Genomic DNA, 25,300 nt, shown 5'->3' with positions numbered 1-25,300 from the left:
CCCTCTCTTTCAGTTCCAGGATAGCCGACCGTTAACACGTGCAAAGCTGACGACATGGCTGCGCTCGATAGTCGCGGCAGCTGGTATCCCAGGAAACTTCTCCAGCCATAGTTTCCGGATAGGTGCGGCCTCAGTAGCGGCCCAGAATGGGATTCCAGATCATTTGATCCGGACTTTGGGACGGTGGAGAAGTGGGGCGTATCAATTGTATATTCGCACTCCGGCCAGTGCTCTAGTTGGGGCGTCGCGCCGTTTAGCGTCTGTGGTGTAGCGGCAGTACTTTAGCTTGCACAGCTTTGTAACCGTATAGGGCTATTAAACCGTTAGTGAGCTCTTAACTTATTCGATCTGGTATTATGGGTTGGTAGGGTGTGTGTGTGTGGGGGGGGGGGGGGGGTAAATAGGTAGTAGTGGTGGGTGCTTGGGTCATTTTGGTGGGAGGGTCCATGTCTCCCATGTCTCCTCTCTCCAAGCACCATGGAGAACAGTTGGGACGGTGACATGGTTGCCATGGTTACCGAGCGCAGCAATCTCCATTGGGCACCCACCCGCCAACTCATCTAGTGTTGATGAGTTTAATGTAACAATTTCACTTTATTTGAAACATTTTTTCCCCGCCATAAACAAATTTACGCTTGCGCGCGCGCGCCTCTGAATTGGCGGGAAGCATTGATACCCCCGGTGGTAAGTGTGACGTCACGGACATGGTGCCACCGCGCGCCCAGCCGTCAGTGGAGGAGCAGAGCGCGGCGAAACTACGGCTGGAAACCGAGCCTACTATTTAGTCGTCCTTACCACGTTCTCCACACAACATTCTCTACCCTTCCTGCGTTATCTGCCGATATTGTGGTGACAGCCTCCACGTCGCCATCCATCACACGGACCTTAGTATTAAACCATCATAAACAACTATTTATCCACACTTGATCTTAGGGGGGACGTTGGGGGGTCTAATTACCGCAATACCGCCAAAATTTTGGAAAATATCGGATACCACACAGAAGGACGAGGTTTTGAATAGCATGCGCGACACTCCGTTACACCGCAACACCGTAATATTTTTTTACCGCAATACAGTCGTTTAAAAAGCAAAATCTCGCATATCGCAGTGTTTTGAAATACCATCCAATACCATTGAAAATGCATCACCGCATGTTTTTGCTCTTTTACCGCAATCTCGTGCAAAAAAGGGCCAATGCCGCAATACTCAACGTCCCCCCATCACACGCTTAACCCTTTATTATAAACGATAATTCCTACTTATTTTTTGACCTTACATTTTTTATCACATAATAATCCATATGATTCATATATCTCTATCAATACAGCCTCTATCATACCCTCTTTAACCAAATAACACTCGTTATCTGTATATCTTTCATCATACCGCAGTCCTCCCTTACGCAAACACCTACAATACACCGACCGTCTCATATAAATATACATCCCATACACTCTTACACTTTTTACACAAAAACCCCCCATTACTTATTTCTCTCAGCCTTCTTTTAATAAAATTTCCGACCGCTCGTTCTGAGGCTTCCGACCTTATCAATTCGATTTACGAAATAATAGAATGATTTATTTATTAGATAAGAGGTCCTAAGAAGATACATTGCAATATAGTACTACAATGTTTAATTTCCTTTACATTCAGCTATAGTTCCAGGGGGTAGCCAGGGGGGGTGGGCCCCCCCCTTTTAGCAGCAAAAAAAATATGCAGTAAATGTATGAGACATTATCTGAAATACTGCGAAAAATGCCTTGAAAGTCCCTTTTGGCCCCCTCCTGTTAAAAATCCTGGCTACGCCGCTGAGTTCTTAACTTTTATTGAGTTGTTGCATTAAACGTCGGAGGCCTGTAGTCCCAATAATTGATTAACCATCCGCTGTCCCGAAAAATATATCTCGGGCGCACTTCCCTCTCCGCCCGTGGCAAAAATTGTTTCCCTCAATATGGCGGCCACAGAGAAAGACAAATTTACGTTTGAAACAAATGGAAACCAGAAAGCCGAGAATGACACGTCGGTGGGTCATGGTAAATAGACATATTATCACAATACTTAATTGACCTAGACAAGTATCAAATAGGGCCTAATGGCACTAGGAAGACAAAGTTTGTCTGGCCGGGACAAACAGCCAGCCAAATGTCCTGGCCGATCGAATGGCTTGTAAATCGCTTTCGCACTAGAGATCAAACAAAAAGCCGAACGCGACCCAAACGTCATACAAAATTAGACTCGGATTTCTCACGCGAAAAAGCAGAGTTTGTTTACGTTTGATCACAATGCTCCCTTGGAATATTTTTGCACAACTCGTCGCCTGGTAGTAAATCCATTCTATGAATATCAAGAACATTAGCAGTTTTGGAGGCATCATGAGCAGGCCAAAAGCGACTTTGAAGATTGTTCGGCTGCGACAAAAATTGCCCTGGTTGAACAAACTCATTCGCACATGTTTCCTGCTAGTGTTAACAGTTTTTTGTCAAAACAAACAAACTTTTGCCTAGTGCGAATAGGCCCATAATGTCTTATTTGTGTTTTCAGATCGAATATCTAACTCTTTGGAATCAAGGAGCCCTGGAAGCCCCAAGAGACACGAAAGCGAGCCAGTAAGTATTGCTTTATACTCAGGGGGGGGGGACCCAGGGGGCAGACCCAAGGAGGGTTTAATGGGATGTTTCCTGTCACCCTTTTAGGCAAACTTGTATTTGATTTTTGCTTCCTAACAATGCAGTCACCTTTGGTAATTTTAAGATTTATTTGCAGCATTTTCTAGGACTTTTTGTAGCTCTTGCTACAGGGGTTATATGCAATGGGAACTATTCCCTAAATAGGGGTTATATCCAGTGGATAACTATTCCCTTGATAGGGGATATATTCAGTGGATAACTATTTCCTAGATAGGGGTTATATCCAGTGGATAACTATTCTCCAAATAGGGGTTATATCCAGTGGATAACTATTCCCCAAATAGGGGTTATATATTTAGTGGATAACTATTCCACAAATAGGGGTTATATTCAGTGGATAAGTATGCCCTAAAAAGGGGTTATATCCAGTGGATAACTATTCCCTAGATAGGGGTTATATATTTAGTGGATAACTATTCCCTAGATAGGGGTTGTATCCAGTGGATAACTATTCCCTAGATAGCGGTTATATCCAGTGGATATCTGTCCTGCAGATATAATCCCAGCATTTGTGCAACCATCACCTGCTCTCCTAGATGAATTTTATTCAACAATTATTCCGCTCATCCTTCCGAGGTGTGAAATCATTCTTGATCATTCCATTTTTTCATTCATGCAAATCTGCTTCTTACAGTCAGGGCAAACTAAAAGTGGGAAGCAGAAAAAGAAAAACCAGCATAAGCAGAAACAACTAGAAGATACCTCTGGGAAAGCACCTGGTAAGAAAGACGGAGCTGAGGTGCATCTAGAGGGTGCTTTAAAAAAAGTTTTGGCAGGTCCACCCATCAGTCAGGGTGATGCAGGTGGTTTGCCTTCCAAGGAGAAACCTGAGAAAAGTAAATCAGAGCTGAAAGCAGAAAGAAGAGCAAACCAGGTAATTATTGCAACAGTTTCTAGGAGTAACACATAAAAATATTAATGTGAGCACACTTAAAAATAAGTAATTTGAGATTTGATCAATAATACCATGTAATTATTATATAAGTTAATAAATAAATTATTAACATGGTATAGGCCTGTGTACTTGATCTTAAGGGCCTATGGTACTATCTTTTGAGTCCGTTGCTAAGGAAAAGAAAAACCACATGATTGTTAATAACTTTTTTATTTCTCCAAAAATCAAAAATCCCATACGCTTAGTTGTTAGTAGTCTTCTTCGCAGCCCCAAGCGGTCGGAGTCACACAATGCTCCCCGCCCTTAGGGGCTGCTCAGATTTGAACTACATTCCTTTCCCGCTTTTAGCCAATCAAATTTTGGGTACCATATTTCGAGAACTGTTCGAGCCATGGCAAGCAAACCAATCACGATCCATGTATTATCATTCAAAGAAGAAGCGTGAGAACCAACACTTGTTTGTTTAGTGCTAGTAATCCCTGTGAGATGCGGGAATGTTCAAAATGTTCCAAACTGTTGCACTTGTTGACGAGATTCTGGTAAATTGGGGGAAAGAAACCCTTTATAGGGAGTCTTGTTGGGTCCAGCATCCTAAATCATTCTCGGAGTGAGAAAGAAGCACAAGTAGTACGCGACGGGAAATTGCAACACTTTCGAAGCTTTTGGTGTTTTCCCATCGCCTGCAGCACTAAGCAGACGCTTGATTCTCGGGGTTTTTTCATTTGAATGCACTTTTGATTGCTTTTTATATAGACTAAAGATTATCTTTTGCTCTTTGAAACGTTGCCAAGTACAATAGCATGGTTTACAAACAAACAAGTCCTTTCGATTCTCTAAATTTTCAAAGTCAACAAGGCAAATGTGGATCAAGATTTTATGAATATATATATTTTGTCCCTCCTTATTATCTCTTTACAACAAATAAAACAACGGTTATCGATTGTTTGGATCTTCTTTGGAGTAATATTTATTGCTATCCATTATTTGGGAACTCTGGCGCTCATCTGTTTTGAATTTTTTGAATTCTCAGCTGAAGGTTTCTCAGCTGAGTATGATTACCCGCTAAAACAAAATGACAGTTCAATGGTATTTATTATTGGCTCAATTGTACAATGGAGAGGCATTTTATTGGATTAGCCATTTGACATCATCTTGATGTACAGACAATGGGAAAGGAATGTAGTTTGAATCTGAGCAGCCCCTACGGGCGGGGAGCGTTGTGTGACTCCGACTGCTGGGGGCTGCGAAGGAGACTAAGTTGTTAGGAAGGGTAATATCAATGGTTTGAGTGAATAAAAGTTCACAAATTATTGTAAAATGTTCAAAATTAAATTGCATTTTCTTTTACAAAATGTCGAAAATTTATATTATTCTCTTGGGAAAAAAGAAAAAAAATAAGTTAGACTTGGAGTTTCGAAGAAAAAAAATTAGACCAGGGATTGAACCTGGAGCCACCACCTAGTACTTCTACAGCTTGTTTTTTTTATCCAGTTATACCACCTAGTTATTCTACAGCTTGTTAGTTTTTGTTCTACAATAGTTATACCAAAATTAATTTAAAGTTTTACCTTGTACATACATATATGCAAGTTTGACATATACAGATAGGACAGGAAGTACAGTATTTAATGATTTATGTTACTTACTGTATCACGTTAGAGTTCTAGTCAGCCAAACCTTTGTTTTTGTTTTCATTCAAAATTGGATGACAAAGTTTAACAGTGTGTCATTTACTGAATAAAACAGTCGAAAGAAAAGTAAGCTTCCTTCCACAAAACTGTCACTGACAAAGTATATCTCTAACCAGCAATAACATGTTTAGATTCTAAACATGTTATTGCTGGTTAATTTTTTTAAATACACAAATTGTGCTGATTATAGGAAGCACTGCGTGCTGCCAAGGCTGCTAAACAAGAAGTTGGAGGAAAAGGAAAACCGCAAGAGGGTATGTAGACAGCTGTTCAGAATTCATATCTATTAACCTCTGGCCAAAGGGTCTGTAAAACAGCTGTTCAGAATTCATATCTGTTAACCTCTGGCCAAAGGGTCTGTAAAACAGCTGTTCAGAATTCATATCTGTTAACCTCTGGCCAAAGGGTCTGTATGTAGACAGCTGTTCAGAATTAATATCTGTTAACCTCTGGCCAGGGTCTGTAAAACAGCTGTTCAGAATTCATATCTGTTAACCTCTGGCCAGAGGGTCTGTATGTAGACAGCTGTTCAGAATTCATATCTGTTGACCTCTGGCCAAAGGGTCTGTAAAACAGCTGTTCAGAATTCATATCTGTTAACCTCTGGCCAAAGGGTCTGTAAAACAGCTGTTCAGAATTCATATCTGTTAACTTCTGGCCAGAGGGTCTGTAAAACAGCTGTTCAGAATTCGTATTCATTTGCCAATGTGGATGTAATTCGGTGTGAAAAGCCAAATGCTGGAAAATAATGTGAAGAGGACCAAAATCTTGTGATCATATGAGAAGGTAGCCCCCTCCACAGGCAACTAAGCAATTAAAAGAAATAAATAACAGATAAAAAGCATCTAAAGGGTTGTATAACATGATGGTTAGGGTTGTATCACATCAGTGCTTTCATTAACTTTCAGAGTAGGTGGTGGAGATTGATAAGTAGGGGGTGGAAGTTATTTTATCTTTTTAGTTCAAGACTTTTTAAAAAAAAAAGTAGCCGGCACTTGGTGGAAAATAGCCGGTGCTCCCGCCGGCCGCTGGGGCCTAATGAAACCCCTGTCACATGATGGTTGGAGTTGTATTACATGATGGTTAGGGTTGTATCACATGATGAATAGGGTTGTATCACATGATCGTTAGGGTTGTATCACATGATGAATAGGGTTGTATCACATGATGGTTATGGTTGTATCACATGATGAATAGGGTTGTATCACATGATCGTTAGGGTTGTATCACATGATGGATAGGGTTATAATGGTAATGGACAGGTTTTATTTTAGGTCACAGACAAGTCCAAGTTGCACCAACTTTACAAGCCGATGATGCAAAAGTACAGAAAAAAGTGGCAAAAAAATTAGCTAGGGAACAGGTGAGTTGAATTAAGGTAACCTAGCTTCTCATAATACATAAGCTAGTTCATAATACATAAGCTAGTTGTCTCGCTATGAATTCTCTGAACAATGGGAATTTTTTATTGAGAACCAAAAGAGTGTTTTTATAAGCCACTGTGATGAATAGATGGAATGGGATGGTACGGTATGGTAAGGTAAGGTATGGTATTGTATGTTAATGGTATGAATATTGTTATCAGGTACCACTGAGGGTAAAGCCACAGAAGAAGGTGGGCCTATTTTCTCATTTGCATCAGTATGAAAAAGATGTCTCCCTCACCCAAGAGATCAGGTAATGGCAAGGTTTCATTACCAAAGGTGACCCCAGTGGGCTATGTGCATGATGTTTGTACCCACTCGAAAACGTCAATTTATGCCAGATACAGTGATACAAACTTGGGCATTATCCAAGGTATTATATGCATGCTCAAACCTATGTCCACCAAAAGGCTATGTGAGCAAAGTCAAATCATCTATACTTGATTTTCTCTGGAACTGTAGAAAAGCAAAGGTAAAATATACAACATTGATAGCTGAGAAAGAACAAGGAGGATTAAATCTCCCCGATCTTGAGGCGTAGTAAAAGCCTGTCAAATTGGTTGGACCCTTGGGTTAATGGAGGAAAATAAAAAGACCTGGAAGATAATACCAAATTCACAACTGAGGTCGATAAAGGGGGGGGGGGGGTGACAGGAATAGGTATCAATTTTTACAGCGGCAGGCTGTCTAAGGAGCTCCTCGAATTCTATAGGTTGATATTATTTACATGGTCTGTGCTGTTTTATTTGCCAACTCAAGTCAACAAGGACCTGTTGATTATTCTCTATCAGCCAATCTGGAATAACAAAAATATGCCTTTGTCAAGCGCAATGCTAAATCATACTACCTTTCTTAAGAGAGGAATTGCACTAAAGGGAATTACACTGGGAATATAGATTTAAGGAACATGAATTTTGTCAATGGTATTAACTGATCCCGAATAAATGGAAATCAACCCTTAAAAAGCCACATGTGCCTTACCGGACACGGAGCTGCACCAGTCTTTGGCTACCATTAATGGCCTAATAAGGGCAGCTGGCTTTCTGGACACCAGCGGGCATTAAACGGAAAACAGCTGGCATTATGTACACTAGTGGACATGAGAGCAGACTTCAGCAGGCGTTTCTTGAACATAAACACCAAGAGGGCCTTTGCAAGACACAAGCGGGCTTTAAGATACATCAGCGAGGGAAAGGCGCGCTAGCAGGCCTTGAGGTCTTGTTGACAAGCGGGCTTATTGCACAGTAGCAGGTGTAAAAACAGAGGCCACCAGGCAAAATCTATGTCACACCAGTGGGTACCAACATGCACAAAGCCAATGCTAACAGTGCAAGCAGTTGAGAAAACACCCCTAACACACCTGGGAACTGGAAAACTGGAAAATTGGGAATTACCTGGTAATTGGAAAAACATACCAATTGGGAAAAATACCCCTAACATACCTGGCATTTGGGAAAAATACCCCTAACATACCTGAAAATTGGGAAAAATACCCCTAACATGTCTTGGAATTGGGAGAAACACCACTAGCATACAAACACCCCAAAATTCAAGAACAGATTATGTATTTGTAACCACCTGATTTATTGAAATGATTTTTTATAGCCTCGGGGTGACAGGAAATATTCATCCTGTGATTATCAAGCTTGGTGTACAGTATGCAAAAGGGATTATCTGTGGCTCAAATGCTAGATGTGTAGCGTTACTCATGGGACTGATAAAGGTATGAGATTTCTTCTGTCTGCCCATCGTTCCACCTGCCTGCTTTCCCTAGAAAATAACAAAACAAGTGGTGTTATACAGTATATGTATCACAAGTTCCAGTTCCATTGTACTTATCAGGTTAAACTAGCTTAAATGTAATATAAATCGTCACATGACTGCCACTAAAAGTTACTGATACTCAGTATGCAGAATAAAGCATTTTAGGTCCATGTCCTCATCATATGTGTTTTTTCTTTCAATTGACAAATATATGGGAGCTTAATGTTGAGGGAGTTTAGTTTAGGGTTCCAAAATATGTAAAGATTTTTTATCACGAATTTTGAAAGCAGAATCGGGCGCTCATATCAACTTAGTAATATCATCGGAGTTGAAAATACCATTTTGTTTGCAAGGGTACAAAATGCATCTGTTCCGCAGCCCTTTTTTTTTCTGGCTGGCTGGCTGGCTGGCTGGGAAGATGTTAGACCTCAACAAGATACATCTAGTATGTACGCACTTTCGAATCTTTTTTGTTACTTTTTTTTGGTCACTAAAAATCCTAGAATAGGAGTTTTTTTAGGGCAGAAATCGAAATCAACATTCAAACTGTGATCACATTACTTTTATTTAGTTTATAAGAGCGCACGATTCTGCCTTCCTTGTTTAATTTCTTTCCAGATGTCAATAGTTTTTTTTATTATTAATAGGTCATTAGTGATTACAGTACTCCAATACAGAAAGAGTTATCAAGAGATATAGAGGCCAAGATCAAGCCAAATATAAGGTAAGATCCATCAGTTACGATTTTACCCAAAATTAAACTGATGAAACTTTAATACTTTTCTTGTTGGTGTTTTAATGTTGCGGTTTGGTGAAAACTCAAAACCCTTGCTGAGACTCCTTAACATTAAGCAAAAGTCAATTATTTATGAACCAAATACAATAGTACAGTACTTCAGGACTAAGTTATGTTTTTATCTTCTTGCTAGCTTTCTGACGCAATGCCGCCCTTTATCAGTCAGCATGGGAAATGCAATCAAATTTGTCAAATGGAATATCACACGTATACCGCCAGATATGCCCGAAGATCAGGTAACTTTCATATGAAGGAGTCTCTTTCTTTGGACCATTAGGGGAACATTGTCCTGTTATGTATGTATGAGCCTTTGGGGGGTATTATTGAGAGGTATGTATGAGCCTTTGGGGGTATTATTGAAAGGTATGTATGGGCCTTTGGGTGTATTATTGAGAGGTATGTATGTATGAGCTTTTGGGGTATTATTGAGGGGCATGTATGGGCCTTTGGGGGTATTATTGAGAGGTATGTATGTATGAGCTTTTGGGGTATTATTGAGGGGTATGTATGGGCCTTTGGGGGTATTATTGAGAGGTATGTATGAGCCTTTGTGGTATTATTGAGAGGTATGTATGGGCCTTTGGGTGTATTATTGAGAGGTATGTATGGGCCTTTGTGGTATTATTGAGAGGTATGTATGGGCCTTTGGGTGTATTATTGAGAGGTATGTATGGGCCTTTGGGGGTATTATTGAGAGGTATGTATGAGCCTTTGTGGTATTATTGAGAGGTATGTATGGGCCTTTGGGTGTATTATTGAGAGGTATGTATGGGCTTTGGGGGTATTATTGAGGGGTATGTATGGGCGGGGGTATTATTGAGGGGTATGTATGAGCCTTTGGGTGTATTATTGAGAGGTATGTATGGGCTTTGGGGGTATTATTGAGGGGTATGTATGGGCCTTGGGGGGTATTATTGAGAGGTATGTATGGGCCTTTGGGGGTATTATTGAGAGGTATGTATGGGCTTTGGGGGTATTAATGAGGGGTATGTATGGGCCTTGGGGGGTATTATTGAGAGGTATGTATGGGCCTTTGGGGGTATTATTGAGAGGTATGTATGGGCCTTTGGGGGTATTATTGAGAGGTATTTATAGGCCTTTGGAGGGTATTATTGAGAGGTATGTATGAGCCTTTGGGGTATTATTGAGAGGTATGTATGAGCCTTTGGGGGTATTATTGAGGGGCATGTATGAGCCTTTGGGGGTATTATTGAGAGGTATGTATGGGCATTTGGGTGTATTATTGAGAGGTATATATGGGCCTTTGGGTGTATTATTGAGAGGTATGTATAGGCCTTTGGGTGTATTATTGAGAGGTATGTATGGGCCTTTGGGGGTATTTTTGAGAGGTATGTATGGGCATTCGGGGGTATTATTGAGAGCTTTGTATGAGCCTTTGGTGGTATTATTGAGAGGTATGTATGAGCCTTTGGGGGCATTATTGAGAGGCATGTATTAGCCTCCCTCGCAGGCGTTTTTGATTAGGCGTCGCTTGCCTGCTAAGAAATATGTGTAGATTTATGCCCGGAGCTCTGAAGAAACCCTTCGATTCTGAGCATCAGTGAGTTAGTGATTGGCGTAGAGCTGCCTTGACATTTTGGAGATAAGCTAGTGCAACAGGCCTTCAATTTGTGCTCTACGTTTGTCGCGCCTATATTGACATCGACACCAAGAAAGAACAAAACAAAAGGACTACTGCTACTACGTTAAAAATAAAAATAAAACAGACCGTAAAATATTGAGTCTTGCTTTATTTCAATTGTCAGTAGAGTGAGTTTGAAGCCTGCTACGAATTGCGTTTATTACAACTTCATCGTCAAAAACTTCGAACAAGTCGCTAAACGTGCACCAAAATATCTCAGCATGCCTTAGTTTTAAATTGAACCAAGTCTCATCTCAGTGATTTTAGAATTTAATATTTTTTAGCCTTTTTACAATCAACTGTCGAATTTGCCGTCTGCGGCAACATTGAGCGTTCACTTCTCGGCTATTCGTTGCTAATTTATGTTCGGAGAGCATATGCGAAGGTTGAAGAATACATCGCACTTCTTCCTTACAAACTGTGATAGTGATTCGGCCTGGAAGAGCCGAAGCCATGTTTATGTGCGAAGTAATTGAGGGTACAAAGTCCAGCCTTCCAGAAATTGGCTACTCCTGATTGGTCAATCGCTGGGAACACAAAACCCTGCTCGGTGAAGCAGGCATTTGTGGAGGGGGAGCGAGCGACGCCTGCCTAAAAACGCCTGCGAGGGAGGCTAGGCATGTATGGGCCTTTGGGGGCAATTTTGAGAGGTATGTATTGGCCCTTGGGGACATTATTTAGAGGTATGTAAGGTCTTGGGGGTATATATGGGCCCTTGGGATCACAACCTCTTTAAATTCCCACCTTACAAAGATTTTTGTTAAACCTTCCTTGCTAACAGAAATCCTCCCAAAGTTCTGCTACAAATTTCATAATAGTTTGGTTTCTTTCTTGAATGGATTATGTTCGTCACTATCATCATCATCATCTTAATCATAATCATAAAAATTATCATCATCATCATAAAAATTAACATCGTCATCATCATAAAAATGATGAATCTGTCCATCTTCCTGGTATGGCATCCAACAGAGATGATAGAGATATAAAAACATTTGTTCGTTTATCCTTCCACCAGGCAAAAAGGTCTTTGATTGAGACAATAAATAAATTCATCCGTGAAAGAGTGTACCTAGCTGGTGAAGCTATATCTAAAACATATGCAAGGACTAAGATCAATAATGGAGATGTTATACTAACGTATGCGTGGTAAGTCACATTGACATATGTATGGCAAAACGTTTTGTTACAGTGCCACACTCCTGGACAATAGTTGCAGCTACACTAGTGCAAACATAACAAAAGCCACCTTATAACACACTCAAAGTTGTTGTACCTAACCTGTTCTCCTCTAAAAGTTCACTGCAGCAAAGCTCTAATACATCATTCTCTAGCTCTTCTCTGATTGTCAAAGTTCTCAAAGATGCCCACGATTCTGGAAAAAAGTTTTCTGTCATTGTTGTGGACTCAAGACCAAAGCTTGAAGGTATGCAATAGTAATGGTAAAGGTAACACAGTTTAGTAGAAAAAAAAACATTACATAGGCTTCTTGCAAGCTCACAGGCGCAAAGCTTGTGTCACATAAGTGCAACTAGTTTTAAAATTTTAGTTGCATAAAGTTAAATTAGTAGTGCACATTTACTGTACATAGATACTGAGATTAGATTTGCATTGTTCATCATCATCATTACCACTGTCATCATTATCATCATCATCATTTTATCCCTTATCATTTGCATCAGAATTCCTTCCATCTTTACTGTCAGCTTGTTCATTACATGTCATTATTATATGGCAACGATCATACGCGCGCTCTGATTGGCTGAAGAGCGGGCAAGATCCTACGATAATGACCGGACATTATGAAAAAATATTTCTTTTGTGAGTTGAGAGTGACACTGAGTTCTTGGCCGACCTAAGCAACATTATTCTAGCAACTCTCAAGTCAAAGTCTGACAAAGAAAAGTTTATTACATAAGCTTACCTTACATAGATACCTTTATTCTGATCCTCCAGGTCGATTTCCATGGCCTCAAAACACAATGTCTACTCCTTAAAAGCTTGTGAAAACACTTGGATGCCATTGCGGATTGCAAATATTTCTGGGAAATCCGGGGAAAAATTCATGAGGGGAGGGACAGTCAACACTTATCCCCCCAAAGTTAGATGTCTTTTTACCCTGAATCAAAATAAATCAATTCCAGGTCACGCAGACCCAGAATAGCAGTGTAAACAATTTTAGAATCAATTTGGTTTCAGAAAAGACAGCATTTAGGAGAGCTGTGGTGATTCATTGGAAAATTATTTTCTCATCCAGGCAAAGCCAAACAAGAAAAAAAACATGAATCCACCTTTGCTTGCACATATCCATAAGCAAATCACTCAATTATGTCCCAAAAGACTTCATGATGCCCTAGGACACTCTCCCGATATGCTCAAAGCTGTATTTTTTTATGAAAAATACAAGCAACCATCAACTTGTGCTTGTGCGAAACGACAAGGGATTAAAGATGGGACCACAAAGCACTGTTGGAAAGCTAGGATACCGCTGACTAGGTGCAGCAGTGTTTGACTTTGACGGGCTGTAAAAAAAAAACTCAAAATAGGAGGGGAGGTATGTGTTTTCAGTCTTTGTTTTTGTGGAAAATTCATCTCAAAAATTGCCAGTAGTCAATGGGTTTAACTGTTGCTTCTGACAGTTTCGCTGATGTTCGTGAAGAGTTCATATTTACACACATCAATGCTTTTTATCATCCACAAATACAGAACTTCTAATTGAGAATTTTTACTAACAATTTAGTCCCAATTGATCGTCGCTTTCCACTCGAATTGATCGTAGAAATGTTTTCTTTCGTTTGAATTCTCCGCAGACTTACGGAGGATTTGCCTTTATCCCTCGTATAAAGAAACGATTTGCTGCCTTTTTTATCGCAAATAAAATTTCAGCAAACTTGAAATTGTCGCGTGCATTGCAAAATCATTATGGCTGTAAATTGTCATAACACAGGGAGTTTGAAGACGATTTTCGGTAAAGACAACTAATTTAAATGAAATAACATAAGAGAAGGTTGGTAAAAGCAAGTTTTCGATGGTAATTTTACAAGTCGACTCGTTATTTCGAGCTTTGAAGTTGAGCACTCGTGGCTTGTAAATCCAGAAAGGGTTCCTTCTTTCACTTCATCAGCATAAGTTTTCCTTCTCGTACAAATATTTTAAAAAGCCATTTAATAAATAACTTATTAACCTCGCTTGCTCGGTCCTTACTAAGAAATCTCAGACCTTGGTCTTTTTGCACAAAAAGCCATTAAGTATTATTTGTCATCAAGTCAAATTTTTTTCTTACCATTGTCAGGAAGAGAGTGCTTGCGCAGGTTGGTAAATCATGGAATCTGCTGCTCATATGTGCTGATCAGTGCCATTTCTTATGTCATCAAAGAGGTGAGGCGAACATCCCCCGCCCCACCCCCTTGTTGACATGAAAAGTCCGCCCTACCTCAGCCTAGGAGTTTAAGGAAAGTGTGTTATAGACCTCTTAAAATCTTGATTCAACCCCCTTTGATTTCCCTAGAAAATGAGCATGCAATTACAATGCTTTGTAGAAAATTTAGATATCATTCAAGTTTAATTCTCTTTTCACAATCTAAAAGCTTATCTGTGCAGGTTTTTTGAAAGTTTATTTTTCAAATGTTTCCTCAGTGAGCCGTTTACTTTCCCATTCTCTTTTTATGTAAATATATAATATCCCAAAAAAACTTCCACTAATCAACCATTTTATTGAGCTTCATTTCGAAATTCAGGTGTAGAGTGGAGTTACTATAGACCCTGAATGACTTCTTACTCTCCTTCTGCTGATAGACATTCTTTTCCCTCCCAGGTGTCAAAAGTGTTCCTTGGTGCACATGCGCTGCTGGCTAATGGTTATGTCAAGTCTCGTGTGGGCTCGTCCATGATAGCCATGATGGCCAATGCGTATAACGTCCCTGTTCTTGTGTGCTGTGAGACATACAAATTCAGTGACAGAGTCCAGACCGATTCCTTTGTTTCTAATGAACTTGGTGAGTTTAGGGAACTGTGGTAAATCAGTAAAAAGGTAAATCAGTCTATGTGCTTTGAAAATTCAGCAACTAGTGGTCTATCACAAATCCTACATTTTGATTGGCTAAGCTGCTAATGGTCTATGGTCTATGTGGTTCTAGTGGTCTCTGTGGTTCTAGTGGTCTATGTTGTTCTTGTGGTCTAGGTGGTTCTAGTGGTCTATGTGGTTCTTGTGGTCTATCTGGTTCTTGTGGTCTATGTGGTTCTTGTGGTCTATGTGGTTCTAGTGGTCTTTGTGGTTCTAGTGGTCTAGGTGGTTATAGTGGTCTATGTGGTTCTTGTGGTCTATAGGGTTTTTGTGGTCTATGTGGTTCTAGCGGTCTATGTGGTTCTAGTGGTCTGTGTGTTTTTTGTGTTCTAAGTGGTTCTTGTGGTCTAGTGGGTTCTAGTGGTCCATGTGGTTCTTGTGGTCTATGTGGTTCTAGTGTTTTAGGTGGTTCTAGTGGTCTAGGTGGTTCTTGTGGTCTATGTGGTTCTTGTGGTCTATAGGGTTCTTGTTGTCTATGTGGTTCTAGTGGTCTGTGTGGTTTTTTTTTGTTCTAAGTGGTTCTTGTGGTCTAGTGGGTTCTTGTGGTCTAGTGGGTTCTTGTGGTCTATAGGGTTCTTGTGGTCTATGTGGTTCTAGCTGTCTATGTGGTTCTAGTGGTCTACGTGGTTCTTGTGGTCTATGTGGTTCTTGTGGTCTATGTGGTTCTAGTGTTTTAGGTGGTTCTTGTGGTCTATGTTGTTCTTGTGGTCTAGGTGGTTCTAGTGGTCTATGTGGTTCTTGTGGTCTATGTGGTTCTTGTGGTCTAGGTGGTTCTAGTGGTCTATGTGATTCTTGTGGTCTAGTGGGTTCTAGTGGTCTATGTGATTCTAGTGGTCTATGTTGTTCTTGTGGTCTAGGTGGTTCTAGTGGTCTATGTGATTCTTGTGGTCTAGTGGGTTCTAGTGGTCTATGTGGTTCTTGTGGTCTATGTTGTTCTTGTGGTCTAGGTGGTTCTAGTGGTCTATGTGGTTCTTGTGGTCTATGTGGTTCTTGTGGTCTAGGTGGTTCTTGTGGTCTATGTGGTTCTTGTGGTCTAGGTGGTTATAGTGGTCTATGTGGTTCTAGTGGTCTATGTGGTTCTTGTGGTCTATGTGGTTCTTGTGGTCTAGGTGGTTCTAGTGGTCTATGTGATTCTAGTGTTTTACGTGGTTCTAGTGGTCCATGTGGTTCTTGTGGTATAGGTGGTTCTTGTGGTCTATGTGGTTCTTGTGGTCTATGTGGTTCTAGTGGTCTATGTGGTTCTAGTGGTCTGTTTGGTTCTAGTGGTCTGTTTGGTTCTAGTGGTCTATGTGGTTCTAGTGGTCTATGTGGTTCTTGTGGTCTTGTGGTTCTAGTGGTCTATGTGGTTCTTGTGGTCTATGTGGTTCTTGTGGTCTATGTGGTTCTAGTGGTCTATGTGGTTCTAGTGGTCTATGTGGTTCTTGTGGTCTATGTGGTTCTTGTGGTCTATGTGGTTCTTGTGGTCTGTTTGGTTCTAGTGGTCTATGTGGTTCTAGTTGTCTGTGTGGTTCTAGTGGTCTATGTGGTTATAGTTGTCTGTGTGGTTCTAGTGGTCTATGTGGTTCTTGTGGTCTATGTGGTTCTTGTGGTCTATGTGGTTCTAGTGGTCTATGTGGTTCTTGTGGTCTATGTGGTTCTAGTGGTCTATGTGGTTCTAGTGGTCTATGTGGTTCTTGTGGTCTATGTGGTTCTTGTGGTCTATGTGGTTCTAGTGGTCTGTTTGGTTCTAGTGGTCTATGTGGTTCTAGTTGTCTGTGTGGTTCTAGTGGTCTATGTGGTTATAGTTGTCTGTGTGGTTCTAGTGGTCTATGTGGTTCTTGTGGTCTATGTGGTTCTTGTGGTCTATGTGGTTCTAGTGGTCTATGTGGTTCTTGTGGTCTATGTGGTTCTAGTGGTCTATGTGGTTCTTGTGGTCTATGTGGTTCTTGTGGTCTATGTGGTTCTAGTGGTCTGTTTGGTTCTAGTGGTCTATGTGGTTTTAGTTGTCTGTGTGGTTCTAGTGGTCTATGTGGTTCTAGTTGTCTGTGTGGTTCTAGTGGTCTAAGGGGTTCTAGTGGTCTAGGTGGTTGCTAGGTGTTCTAGTGGTTTCCTCCTTAGAGAGGATACTCTTCTATAAGGCTCTTGAATACGAAAGTCCTTCAAATTTCCTTCATAATTTGTCGACAGTATACGATAGCGCAAGTTTGATGCAACAATCATACTCAAAATGCAGATCATCTTATTGCCAATTGAGCCAATGTGATCAGTTCTAATTACTCTTTTGTGGAGATTATCTAATACTCTCATCTAATAAACCTTCCATGTGACAATCTAGTGATCGTCCCAAATTCTGTTCAGAATCCTTTATGCGACCTTATCCCCATCTAGTTTTCTATTAATTCAATGTTTTGATTCAATGATCTCGATCCTCTTCAACAGGTGACCCAGACGACTTAGTCCCGATCTCCCTATACAGCGAGCGTGACACTCTAGCCGAGTGGCGTGACACTCCCTCTCTTCATCTCCTTAATCTGGTGTATGACGTGACGCCCCCGGATTTCATCTCCATGGTGGTCACTGAGGTCGGCATGATTCCGTGTACATCAGTTCCTGTTGTGTTACGTGTCCAGAACCCAGAAACCTGTTAATGAGAAACTCTAAATTCCTCCTCACCACAATACATGACTAAGTTAGTAACAAGGTTATATAAATATTTAAATGAAATGAACAATTAGAACAATGATATTTTCTGTATATTGCTATATACCATTACATCATGTGGTACGATATGCAAGATAAATACACATATTATTATATTATACTATGAATGTATGCGTTACGCTATGTAAGTATTTAATAGAGATTAATGGCAGGTCCACTCCAACTCGTGTGCGTTGTACATTGGAAATTATTTTTGTTCGGGTAAGCGCAGCGCACAAGAACAGAATTATGGTAACATAACACTAAGAACATAAACTCAGGGCCGGATCCAGCTTTCCCTGTGCGACGCCGCAAAGTGAAAGCGAATGGACAAAAAAAAATATGAACTATCTAAATGTAGATGTCACTCATCATAACTTGTCTGACTAAAAGTTATGGCTCGTCATCATAACTTGTCTGACTGAAGGTTATGGCTCGTCATCATAACTTGTCTGACTGAAGGTTATGGCTCGTCATCATAACTTGTCTGACTGAGGTTATGGCTCGTCATCATAACTTGTCTGACTAAAGGTTACGGCTCGTCATCATAACTTGTCTGACTGAAGGTTATGGCTCTTCATCATAACTTGTCTGACTGAAGGTTATGGCTCGTCATCATAACTTGTCTGACTAAAGGTTATGGCTTGAGCCACTTAAAAGCTGCAGTTTCCGTACCATGAATGACGGGACGGTGAACTAGCCCAAAGGCTTTCTAACTTAAACTAGGATGAAAAGGATATCAGAATTAAACATGGGTTAAAGGGGTTGTGGCCGTCCGCCTCTATTCTTCTTTTTCTTCTTTTGCTCAATATCCATGATTGGACGATAAAACATCATCAGAGACATGCAAGTAAGCTATTATTGCGTAGTTCCAGAAAATATCCATTCTCCCCTATTGAGGGGGTCGGAGGTATGACCCCCCACCCCTTTGGAATTCCCCGGAAAAAGATAAATACAGTAACTGTTAAGGAAAAAGGGCAATTTACCCCCCCCCCCCCCCTCCTCTGGAAATTCCTGGGCGTCTGAACACCCCACCCCCCGGAATTTCCAATCCCCTAAATGGGGGGCGGGGGTGGGTGGGTATGGATATTTTCTGGAACTACACATTTTGGTTTTATTCAATGCCGATCAACCATTTCTTTGTTTCTGTTTACAATTGAATGCACAACTGTTTATTTGTCAAAAAAAATAACCATCCACCATTGAAATCTGATACTTGCTTATAAACAATATTTGATTGAAAGTGTCTCAGTTACTTGCTTGAATTAACCGATGTGTTCTAACGGTCAGAACTGAATCTAACAACAAATGGAAGTTCAAAGTGGTTGAGAATCAGCTTATATTCTATAGTTCAATCTAATATTTAAGTATTTAATCTTTATTATTGTGGCAGTATTACCACTTTGAAATGATTGTTTACAAAATGCTTGCGCTTGATGTCTTTCGTGTCGCCGTGCAATACGCAAACAAAAGTCTTCAAAAAGTGATATCCTGTCAACATTGTGCTTTATTGCTTCTTTTTTTCGCCTGAACATTAATTGTGATTTGTTTGAAAACCTCGAAGTTTTTTACGTCAATGGTACTTTTGGCTGTGCGTTAGACACACTTTTTGGGTCTCTATGGAGAGCTCCAAAATGGCGCGTTTGCGAGTGCTAAAAAATCGTTAAATTGTAGCTTCTCTTTGCCTTCAATGTGCCTTCGTGTGGTCTTGAGTTTTTTAGCTGCTCCTTTTGTCTGTGAGATGCCACACACTTTTCACTTAGCGTATTAGATATAAGATATGTATTGTTTGGCAATAGAAGGTTTTTTACTGTAGCATGCTCTGTAGTGCTGTGCCTCTCACCACAGGTTTCCCGGTCGCTCTGTAGTGCTGTGCCTCTCACCACTGGGTTACTGTAGGGTGGATTGAATTCCGCGGCGATTCAAGCGGATAACGTTTTCTACCGAGATGCACCTCTTCTTTTCTAGTGTTGGCATTATTATAGTGTCAATCCGACACATGGAGCCCCCAGAGTCCCTACAGCAACTGTTGCTGAGACACCATATCGCTCTTGGCGTCTGTTGTACGGTCTTGGCATAAGGACCTCTGATATTCTCTAGCCCACTGAAGCTGTTCTGGTGCTGGTCGCGAAGAGACTGGGACACACAGCTATGGGAGAAAAGCCGTTATTAGACACGTGCACTTATATGGGCGCTCACCGCTATGAGAGAAATGCCCGTTATTAGACACATGAGTAGTAAAGGTAGTCTGCGCGTCGTGGCGTCGTGGCGCGTTCTGATTGGTTGGTTGAAATGGTGTGCTGTGATTGGTCCGAATATAAGGGACGGAAGTGACGTCACAGCATGGCGTGCTGTGATTGGTCCGAATATATAGCGTGGATTCCAGTCCCCCCGGGTGAGGTGATGGCTCGTTCTGATTGGCTGTTGAAAATGGCGTGCTGTGATTGGTCCGAATATAAGGGGCGGAAGTCACGTCACGGGTGGACTTTGGGGAGGGGAGGGGGTGGTGATTGGTGGGATTTGATAGGGCGGAAGTGACGTCACCTTTTAGACAATAATATATAGATTTAGGCACTGCCTAAAGCGGAGCCAGCATGACTTTTTTCAGCATAAACTTGTTTAGAACCCCCCTTCCCTGCACTTGATGCATCATGTTCCACCACCCACAAAAAGGCACCATATGTAAAACATATAAAGATTGCATGTTCCATAAATACTGCAATTAATATTAAAACGTGTCCTCCTAATCCTCCTAGGGAATACCTGTTTTTTGTTCTAGGTAAAAAAAGTATTTATTGACATTACTAAGGATATCATTAACTAAACTATACTTGATAGACAACTGATACAACAAAATTAGCAAAATAAATGTATGCTTTGATTAACAGGGAAGGCTTTCAGGTGTGAAGGGAGGTCATATTTATTTTAAAATGAGTATCAATTAAAGTTCCTTACAAAAAACTGGGTGCTATTTTATTCTCTTCAAAATTAAAAACAAATAAATACATATCAAAATCCTATACATTAATAAGTATATCAGCAAATCACACTATCATAGTGGATTTGAGGTAAAAGTACTCATTCCCTACCTGTACTGTCCCAATTCCTTTTACTTCTATAAATTATTTTACTGAACTTGCAAAGATAGGGCTTTATCATTTTCTTTCTCTTGTGTAAGTTTCAAAGTAAGCAATTCAAAAATTGGAAAAAAATATCTTTATTAACACATTGACCCCTCAACCGGCCTGTCCTGGCTTTAAGAAGTACCCACAATCCAAAAAATAAACACAACAAGATGAAGATACTCAGGCATCAGTCTAAGGCCAGTCAACACTCCTCTCCCCAAAGTCAGATGGTTTTTATAAGTCTTTTCACCCGAAGCCAAACAAATCAATTCCAGGTCATACAGACCCAGAATAGCAGTGTAAACAATTTTGGAATCAATTTGGTTTCAGAAAAGACAGAATTTAGGAGAGCTGTGGTGATTCATTAGAAAATCATTTTCTCATCCAGGCAAAGCCAAACAAGAAAAAATAATCATGAATCCACCTTTGCTTGCAAATACCCATAAGCAAAGCACTCAATTATGCCCCAATAGACTTCATTATTGTCTGAGACACTCGCCTAATATGCTCATAGCTGTATTTTTGATGAAAAATACAAGCAACCATCAACTTGTGCTTGCTTCAGCACAACGACGAGGGATTAAAAATGGGGACCGCAAAGCACTGTTGGAAAGCGTGGATACCGCTGACTAGGTGCAGCTGTGTTTGACTTTGACGGGCTGTATAAAACTCAGAATAGGGGGGAGGTATCTGTTTTCAGTCTGTTTTTTGTAAATTCAGTTCAAAAATAGCCAGGAGTCAATGGGCTAACCTTCTCTCTTGTGCTTTAGAATGTAACTTTGCTAAGAGTGGATTAAAACCACATATAAGAACCTGGAATGAGCCTGTTAACCTAAAATTATCAAATTAGAATCCTTTTTATAAGCATCTATTTTGCCTATTATTTGAAATAGAAAAATTGATTTCTAAATAATTTTAAATATGATCTTAAGGGATCATATAGTAGACCTGTTTTTGTTTTTTTATGATTAACTTACTAGCTCAATTACTTTACCATAAGTCATTGTAATAGCAAGAGACTATTATGAACCTAAATAACCTAAATGTCACTATAACCAAATAACCACACATTATACAAGAACCTGTCAGGCTAACATGGAAAAAAACTAGGTTTTTTTACTTTTATAACTCTGGTTCATTTTTTATAACAATTTTTCCATTAAAATATTATCTTACTTTTTGTTACTTTATATGTGTTTATTTTTGGTGACCTACATTAAATACCAATGCCTTATATGTACATCCTGCCCTGGGTCATGCCTCTTAGCCAGCAGCTTGTTTCTCAGCTTGATTTCAGAATCTCTGGCTGAGATTAACCTGAAGAAGTTTGGAGAAAAGCATTTAAGAAAAAACTGGTAATTTCCTTATGATACAAATATTATACCACAAAAACCTAATTCATTAAATCTTAAACTAAAAATAGGATACAAATATTATACCACAAAAGCCTAATTCATAAAACCTAAAACTAAAAATAGTCCCTACTAAAATTTTCTAAAATGATACCCATTACAGAAAATGAACATATGAACTTTGCTGTCTCATAAAGCTCTATGATCTGATGAGCCAGAGGTTGAAAGAGCTTTTATAGGAGAAGCTGCAGAGGGAAAAACCATTGCTTTTGAGCAAATTGCTCAAAAAAGCTGTCTTGGCTTTCTATGAAACCTGAATTTTACTTTTGGACCACATTATATTGTGACATGAGAAAAAAAAGTTTTTTAAGGTTTGTAAGAAAACATTTAGGTACCCAGGGTTATTCAAAATATTGTCAGGTGGTATAAAACAAGGCATATTTTTAGGTAATAACAGATCCTCAAGGTCCTAATATGTATGTGCACCTTTTTTTTAAATCAAAACAGAATTCCAGAATAGTCGATTTAAATTTCAAGTGTTTATCAAATATATGTTGTTTTTCACAAATTACTAATACTTAGGGTTTTAGGAGACCAGCTCTCAATTTCTTTTTGGTTTTAGGAAACCAGTTCTCTATTTCTTACTCCAAAGAAAGCTGGAGTTTACCCAAGTAATTCATTTAAGCCTTGCTCATCTTTGTGAGAATTTGACCAATCAATCATTTTTCTAGTATATCATAGCTGTCAACCCAACTTGGACAGAAATCTTGTGAAATCGGATAAAATACAGCAAATATGTGAGAAAAAAACAAGAGAGCCAATGCGGATGAATACAGAGTATGTATGAACATTCTCACAAAAATAATTAGGTTTATGATGAGGTCCAAAATCTTGTGACAGAGTTGACAGCTCTGGTAACTTATATTCAATTTATTTATGAAAAGTAGTTAAAATTTTTCTATAGATGGTGAATGGCAGATTTAGAGATCGAATTTGATAAATACAGCCTAGAATATTTATTCGCTGAGGTAATTAAGTTACTTAAAGTAAATCAAATTCAACAATGAAAAAGGTATTCAAAGTTTGAAAACAAAACAACTCCGAAAGACCGTTCCGCTAAGTACTTTTATACAATACGCCAACTTACCTACGTCTGCCAGTGCAAGAACAAATACATAGGAGCACTTGTCGGAGAAGGTGTCCATAAAATTAGCTTGTTTTTTTTTCTTTCTTTATCTTGTGGCTTACTCTGACATTTCAGCTGACCTTGACTCGAGCACAAGACTTGACTCTTCAAAACTTTCAAGTCTTAAAGTCTTAAAGTTTATAACCTTTTATAGCTTTCGCTAACGCAAAGGGGGGATGGTGTACCCTGGCTAGAGGCGGCGCATATAGCCAGGGGCCTGCTTGGATCTTAACGCAGGCAAGGCGGCGGCCTGAAAGAGCTGTAAGGATGGCAGGGCCGCAATGTCGCCAGATACCAAGTTCCAAGTTCTTATTGTTCTTGGTATGAAGGACATGCCAAACGCATTTACGTTTGCTTGCAACTGTCTATAGCTTATATCTGTCCTTCTGGATGTTCTTGTGTTCTCTTGGATGCTTGTCGGGAATTGGATTTTGACTGTTGTTTTTGATCTTAAAAAACATTGATAGTTGCAGCATGAGGCGTCTTGTTTCCAGAGTGTCCCAACCTAGAGACTCAACCATTTCTGTAGTGCTGGCTTTATAATTGTAGTTGGAAGTTACAAATCGCGCGGCGCTTTTTTGTACCTGCTCGAGGAGGGAAACATCCTTGGTGGTGTACGGATTCCACACAGCGGCGGCATATTCAAGTTTAGGCCTGACTAATGTCATATAGGCACGTTCTTTAACCTCTCTTGAGCATGGTTTAAGGGTTCTCCTGATTATACCTAGTGTACTGCTAGCACTGCTTGCGATCTTAGAGCAGTGGCTCCCCCATCGTAGGTCGCGAGAACAGCGCACGCCCAGATAATCATGGGAGTCAACAGAAGATAGTATTTGAGAGTTAATCTCATATTCATGCAGGCTTGGGTTGCGTTTGTTAGTGACTGATAACAGATGGCATTTGGAGACGTTAAAGGCCATCTGCCAGGTATCAGACCAATCAGAGAGATTGTCGAGGTCATGTTGAAGGACTTGATGATCATCGACCGAGTCAACCTGGCGATAGACAATGGCATCATCCGCGAATAACCGCATCTGTGAATCTAGAGAATCAGCAATATCATTGATAAATAGGAGGAAGAGTGTTGGCCCGAGGACGGTGCCCTGGGGCACACCTGATGTAACGGGTACCGCGTTAGATTTTGCACCATCGACGGCAACAAACTGCGAACGATTTGTTAAGAAAGCAGATAACCAGGACAGAGTCTTTCCGGAGATGCCATAGAGCTTAAGCTTTTGCTGTAGCTTCGAGTGCGAAACTTTATCAAAGGCCTTTTGGAAATCTAACAGAAGAACATCTACTTGGCCATGTTTATTAAGGATCGAAGCCCAGTCATGTACCGCTAGGATTAACTGCGTCTCGCAGGAAAAACCTGCACGAAAACCATGTTGTAGATTGGATATAATGTTATGCGCAGCAAGGTGCTTGTTTAGATGACTTAATTGTCAACCATGCTTTTACAGTCTTTTGCACATAATTAGACAAGTTCATATCCGTGGTTAGCATTCCCACGAATGATTTTTTTCAAGCACTTCTTTTTCGACAATTCTTGGCTTCTCTGCAGTCAGTTTGTTTGTGTTTTTGAGGAGCAGAAATACTCTAGCAGCGTCCGCCATGTTGTTTTGCGCGCTCTGGAGGCCTGTGCCGAGGCAGATCGCGGCTGGATGGCAGCTTGTGACAATGACGTCATTGACCACAAAAATTGAGTCGCCTAGTTATAGACCATTTCTATACCTATGGGGCTCCGCGCTCGCTCCGCTATTATGGTATACCATAATATATAGATTTAGGCACTGCCTAAAAGCGGAGCCAGCATTTAACACCTTTTTGTGTTGACTGATAGGCGTAGTTTTAGAGGGGATCTCTAGAATGTTTTTTAATGAGATTACAAATATTTCAAATTCTACTGCCATGTAATTATGAATTGTATTGGCCCCTCCAAATGGATCAAGCAAGCACTTATTCAATAATAGCGGAGCCAGCGCGGCCGCA

At 40.2% G+C, this 25,300-nt stretch overlaps 1 protein-coding gene across 1 annotated transcript; it reads left to right on the top strand.

Annotated features, from left to right (window-relative positions):
- Positions 1–1,889: 1,889 nt before the first annotated feature.
- LOC5513159 (translation initiation factor eIF-2B subunit delta) lies at positions 1,890–17,829 on the top strand. Its single transcript, XM_001633388.3, has 14 exons — positions 1,890–2,037; positions 2,546–2,610; positions 3,326–3,565; positions 5,468–5,531; positions 6,552–6,640; positions 6,863–6,954; positions 8,307–8,424; positions 9,113–9,189; positions 9,395–9,497; positions 11,922–12,052; positions 12,238–12,329; positions 14,196–14,281; positions 14,718–14,898; positions 17,385–17,829. Exons 1-14 carry the CDS (start codon positions 1,956–1,958, stop codon positions 17,591–17,593), a joined length of 1,629 nt encoding a protein of 542 aa, XP_001633438.2. The 5' UTR covers positions 1,890–1,955; the 3' UTR covers positions 17,594–17,829.
- Positions 17,830–25,300: the final 7,471 nt, after the last annotated feature.

Source organism: Nematostella vectensis, chromosome 2 (assembly GCF_932526225.1).
Source record: "Nematostella vectensis chromosome 2, jaNemVect1.1, whole genome shotgun sequence".
NCBI lineage: Eukaryota > Metazoa > Cnidaria > Anthozoa > Actiniaria > Edwardsiidae > Nematostella > Nematostella vectensis.
Note: the sequence above shows the minus strand (reverse complement) of the source record. Positions and strands in the feature narration are given on the sequence as shown.